General features: G+C 37.9%; 1 protein-coding gene across 1 annotated transcript; it reads right to left on the bottom strand.

Annotated features, from left to right (window-relative positions):
* Window positions 1-514: 514 nt before the first annotated feature.
* Window positions 515-2,644, bottom strand: LOC148302343 (uncharacterized). Its single transcript, XM_088271762.1, has one exon. It carries the CDS (start codon window positions 2,498-2,500, stop codon window positions 1,040-1,042), a length of 1,461 nt encoding a protein of 486 aa, XP_088127888.1. The 5' UTR covers window positions 2,501-2,644; the 3' UTR covers window positions 515-1,039.
* Window positions 2,645-6,000: the final 3,356 nt, after the last annotated feature.

The raw sequence follows: 6,000 nt of genomic DNA, 5'->3' as shown, positions 1-6,000 counted from the left end.
TTTAAGATCTCAAAAGTGTTTAAAGATTATATGAATGCCGAAAACATTTAAAAAAATCACATAACGCTCACTCCTTTCAACAACGTCAAATATCAAAAAACTTGATTATTCAGGAGATCGTTTTTAAAGTTTAAGAATATAATGAAATGTATTTAAAATAAATATCAAGCCACTTATTGAACTTTTTACTATGCAACAAATCTTTTTAGGTAAAACCTGAAGGTTTTTTTCTCTGTTTGAATTAAAAAAATAATCAAACCATATGTTTTCTTCAAAATCCAAGAACAACACTTTCTGCTCTGTAGCGGGTAAATATTATGCTAAAAATATGCCGCTTTTGCTGGGATATAGTACATTTTGTGGACATTCCGAAAAAATGCACAACTCAAAATTGTCGATTTTTGATATTTGACATTGTTGAAAGGAGTGAGCGATATGTATTTCCTGCTATGGCTGGTATATTAACCTGTCCGGGAGTAAGTTTCTGCGGACAAAACTGTATTTGTGGAGTGAGTTTTTTGGTATTTTTTTTATTTACTTTTTTGTAATTTAAATCATAGTCCATGCTATAAGCAACATATTTTCATGAATATTTTTTTTTATTTACACTAGTAAACATAATTTATCAAAATTTCGATAATTTTGCGCCGTAAATCGTGTTTCAAACATGTTTTAATATAAATCATGTCATAAATCATGTTTTGTATCGGCCGTACATGTACGGCCATACTCCTTATGAGGAAAATTTGGTAAGGCCGTACATGTGCGGCCATACTCCCGGACAGGTTAATCATGTCACAAAAAATTTATTTTAATCTGCAGTTTTGAGTTTTCTTAAAGAATTTTCATCCGAATGATTAGTTTGTAAGCAGTGTGCATAATACCACATTGAACAATTTGAAAATGAATGCCCTAGTTGGTCAAATATACCATGTATTATTTAATTTAGTTCGTTTAGGAAGATGGAAGAGACCTATATATTGAAACCATTAACCAGCACGGGAGAGAAATTATTGTAATAACTAAATATTTATTTATTTTATTTGACTTTTCTCCTATCCACTGTGTCATTCACTTTGTACTGGATCCCGTGTATTCGTGCCATGTGCTTGTTCACACTTGAGCTGTGGCAAAATTTCATGGCGCAAACCGGGCAAGAATAGTTCTTCTCTTTGGTGTGCTTTCGCATGTGGTATCTTAGTTTCTCGGCGCTAAAGAAAGAGTTATCGCACAATTCACACTTGAATGCGCGCAGACCTATGTGCCGCTGGATGTGCTTTACCAAGTTCTTCTTCATTCGCGTCCGGAACTCGCAAAGATCACACAGAAAGCTTTTCTCGGTGCTGTGCACTTTGGAGTGATTGCAGAGTTCTACGCGGGTCACAAACATCATTCCACAAGTTTCGCAACTGAAGTTTTTAATGTTGTAATGCCTGTTCATGTGGCTCTTCAAAGTGTCCGGCGATTTGAGTCTTTTGCCGCAGATGATGCACGTAAAGTCGGTGGCGTTCTCGTGTACGCTTTGATGTCTCTTGTAATTCTGTTTATGTCGGAACTGTTTACCGCAAGTATCGCAGATAAAATCCATCCTGCCCGTGTGAATCTTCATGTGCATTGTGAGATTCGTTTTCTGCGAGAATCGATTGCCGCAGATTTCGCATTTGAATGGTCGCTCGCCCGTGTGGACTCGAAGATGGTTCAGAAGCTTGAATTTACGTAGGGCGGAGAAGGAACATTCCGGACAGTGGAATCTTTTATCCGCTTGTCTATAACCAGAGATCATTTTCCGTTTTTTTTCTTCGCTATGTACCGTTTTCATATGTTTTACCAAGGTATACTTACTGCAGAGTACTTTGTTGCAAATTTCACAGCAAGCCTTGCCATCCACTTCCTTCCCAAAACTGATTTTTGAATCTGACTCCGCTGGAGATAAAGAATCAGTTACGAAGAGTATATCTGAATCCATATCGGCATCTGAGAGAATTTCTTCTAACCTACGAGATGACTTATGTTTTTTTTTCACGTTCGTCCTTTTTGATTCCTTTTTATGATGTTTCGAAGCTGAATACTTAACATTTTTATCGTAAGGTATTTTATAATCTATTTCTTGGTTAATGGATTCCTCTTCTACCTTGATTTCAAATTTTGGAATGAGTTCATCCTTCACGGGGTCTGGGATATTATCGCTCAATGTGATGAGTTCTCCAGCCAAGTAAAACTTGATGAATAGTGAATTGGAGAGTTCACATTTCACCCTGAAGTTATCAGCGATGTCCAGTTCACTTGAACACGGAGAACAGATATTGTTAGGGAGCCCGTCATGATCATGTATCTGCACTCGAGCACACTGCATAATCCTTTCAGAAATAGATATGGATTCGCGTCGCTCGAATAAAGAGTCGGAGCTCTCACTGCATTCTGATAAACAAATTCGACATAAGGAATTCAATTTATCAGATTTATTTACTAATATATCCTTTATTTCCAGTTCGGTTTTCATTTTCGTTTGTAAATGTCTAATAAATACTCAATTCAAAACACAATTTTTTTCGTGTAAGAAGTAATTTTATTCAGTCACTAAACTATTCATGTTTTAAGCTTATTTGGATATAAATTAATAATTTCTGTTTGTTACCTAATGTCACTGTCATGCTGGTCACTCACGACGAGGAAAATAGTAGATTTTGTTACATTTTCTCTGGTTTTGTAACATATTTTCAAGAACTATCCATCTACATTCCCTTGCGTAATGCTGGTCACTCACGACGAGGAAAATAGTAGATTTTGTTACATTTTCTCTGGTTTTGTAACGTTCAAGTACGAAATTTGGAAAGACGAAAGGTTTCACTGCCAACCTGGCGATATGACGCGAAATCGAATACCTACAGCGCCATCATTAGTATATAAATCTTTGTATATAAGCTTCGTTCGAGTCTGGCCGGGCGGCCGTTATGAATTCATTGCACAAACTAATTTATATAATTCATTGTAAACAATAAATGACAAGCCGGGTGATCTCGTGTTGAAAATAACTATTATATATTGGAAATGTGAGTACTTCATTATTGGTAAGGCGTTTCCTCTCATTCCGCCGTTTGCTAAACAGCTGTCAAACAAATTACGCAAGAAATTTGTCTCGACTGCTGCTCAAATAAGCGCTAATTAGAAGAAATATGTATTCTATAACCTCCGGAATGACCCCATCAACAGCATTGCAGGTAATCAACTGTTTTTGTTGTTGTTTTTCATGCCTGAAAAACTGTGCAATCTTCTTTGTGTGAAATGTCATTTTGACAGTCCGTTGACAGCGAGTCTGTTTTTATTATTGTTTTTATGTTATATTTTAGGTAAAGTACGGACAACCGGCATAGTTACAAGCACATTTATTGTCATATAATGTTATTTATTGCACTATATGCATATAAAATAAGATTCAACAAACACAAAAGATGTCATTCAAAAAATAGCTACAGCACGTGGCGTATAGATTTTGAAATGGTTTTCCAGTTTTACTTATACAGTTACAAATGTCAATTTACTAGTGGGTGCAATGCTTGCCCATGTTTTGTTCACAAAGAAATAGGTATGGATGATAATTAATAAATAATATTGGATATATGATGTAAGAAGACCAGCCCGACGAAGCTTGCAATCGCAAAACCGGACTGGACTCTTTTGCTGACAAATTTCCAGCCCCCATCTGTGCTCCACGAGTAGTTTTATGATGAGGTTGGAACTCTTCATATCAACCCCTCCGAGAAGCCTGCCACTGTATACCTTATAAGACCATCTTAGTGTATACCGGTGTCTGATATCCTCATCATCGGAGATCGCTCAGTGGGTCGTAATGCTAGCAATTATTTTTCAAACATAAAAACTAATTCTGTAACTTTGTTACCTTTTCAGACTCTTGCAACTATTGGCAAATGACTTGTCGCGGCAGAAGGGTTCCATTTCCCCCATTGTGTTGGCGCTTTGGACAGTTTCATTTCCTAGCGCTGGATCAGAATATATAAACTACAGAGGACGATTCGGCATTGTTTTATTTGGATGTGTAGCCAGTAATTACTGTTTTAGTGTTTGCAGATATGTATAGGCAGATAGATGATATAACCATGAAACGTGTGTTATTGCACAATTTTCTTGGGAGTTATTCATCGTGACTAATATATATGTATACTCTCCCCCCTGAAAATAAACATATTATGCTCCTAAATATGTTTTTATTTTGTTCATTAATGACCGAGATCCTTGAAAAGTATCATCCTATCCCGCTCTCTGTGATCTTACAACATTGACCTTAATTTTTTACAGAAATGCAATCTAAAGTAACTAACTGACCATCACGCCGCTTCCGCAGGGATAGGCAGAGAGAATAGAACACCACACCACGCTACTCTTGTCTTTGTACACATTCTTCTTTACGCATCCCCTCACACATCCTCCTCCCAACCCTTCTCCGCACCCCAAAGGTGCATAGGGCACTGCATTATATAGAAGCAGTGTTATCTTGATCGTTAAATACACGAAGGAAAGGTGATCAGCCTTTCGCTTCAGGTACCAGTCCAGGGTCATATTAAATATATATTTGACTGAAAAATCAATAATATTTATTGCGACCCTCTTGGGAATCAAACCCGGGACCTCCAGCATGGTAGCCTAGAGCGCTAACCGCTACACTATGGAGGCGGACCTCATACATACCCGCCGATTATTCGGATTCCTGAATTGACCACTTTCAATTATTTTAAATACTTGATCATGCCAAGTTTTGCCCGGTCATCCTCTGCTCATGTTCCCAACAAGATTCGCCTCATAAATTTCTTTTACAATCCTTTCTTCGCTCGTTCGTTTAGATCTTTTATAACTAACTAACTAACCATCACGCCGCTTCAGGCAGAGAGAATAGAACGCCACACCACTCTGTCTTTGCAAACATTCTTCGCCTCTTCCACGTTCATGCATCTCCTCATACATACCCGCCGATTACTACGACTCCTAACCTGACCACTTTCAAGTATTTGGCATACCTGATCGTGCCATGTTTTTCTTGGTCTTTCTCGGCATAAATTTGTTTTACCGTTCTTTCCTCACTCATTCGTTCCACATGTCCAAACCATCTCAACGCACCTTTCTTAATTTTATTGATAATGGTTATCTCCGCTTTGCATTCCTTCCTTATTTCACTATTCGAACATCTATCATACATCGTTTTGTCGCACATTCTTCTGAGAGATTGCATTTCGACTGCACTCAGTCTACTTTCATCCTTCTTTTGCCAACTCCATGTTTTACTTCCATACATTAGAGTTGGAACCAGGACTCCGTTGTGCACTGCCAGTTTAGCTTCCGCTGATAGGCTTTTATTTGCCATAACTGATATTATTAGAGGGTATTTCTTTTTCATCGAGAATTTTAATGACTTCCTTTAATCTGACTCTATCGAATGCTTTAGTAAGACCTACAAAGCAGAGGTAAGCTGTCTTATTGAACTCTATTGCTTTTTTAACTAATTTGTCTAACAACAAATGTGTTGAACTTATTTACGTCCGAGTTCACTCGGTTTCTCAGCGTCACATATTTAGCATATTCTTCTGGTGACGGTGAGCTTCTGTATTTCAGATGGCTTTTCTTCGGCGAGTTCCTTGACTTCATCAGTAAACCATTTTATCAATAATGATTATCTCAGCCTTGCATTCTTTCCTTCTTTCACCATTCGAACATCTATCATACATCTTTTTGCCTCACATACAAATAAAACTAACTAACTAACTAACCATCACGCCGCTTCCCCGCAGGGGTAGGCAGAGAGAATCGAACGCCACACCACTCTGTCTTTGCAAACATTCTTTGCCTCTTCTACATTCATGCATCTCCTCATACATACCCGACGATTATTACGACTCTTGACCCGGCCGCTTTCAAGTATTTGACATACCTGATTGTGCCAAGTTTTCCTCGGTCGTCCTCTGCTTCTTTTTCCAACTACATTCGCTCCAT

The sequence above is a fragment of the Brachycentrus maculatus genome, unplaced genomic scaffold (genome assembly GCF_059751285.1).
Source record: "Brachycentrus maculatus isolate JH-2025_06_01 unplaced genomic scaffold, ASM5975128v1 h1tg000459l, whole genome shotgun sequence".
NCBI classification, from domain to species: Eukaryota; Metazoa; Arthropoda; class Insecta; order Trichoptera; family Brachycentridae; genus Brachycentrus; species Brachycentrus maculatus.
This window is presented reverse-complemented; position numbering and strand designations above follow the sequence as displayed.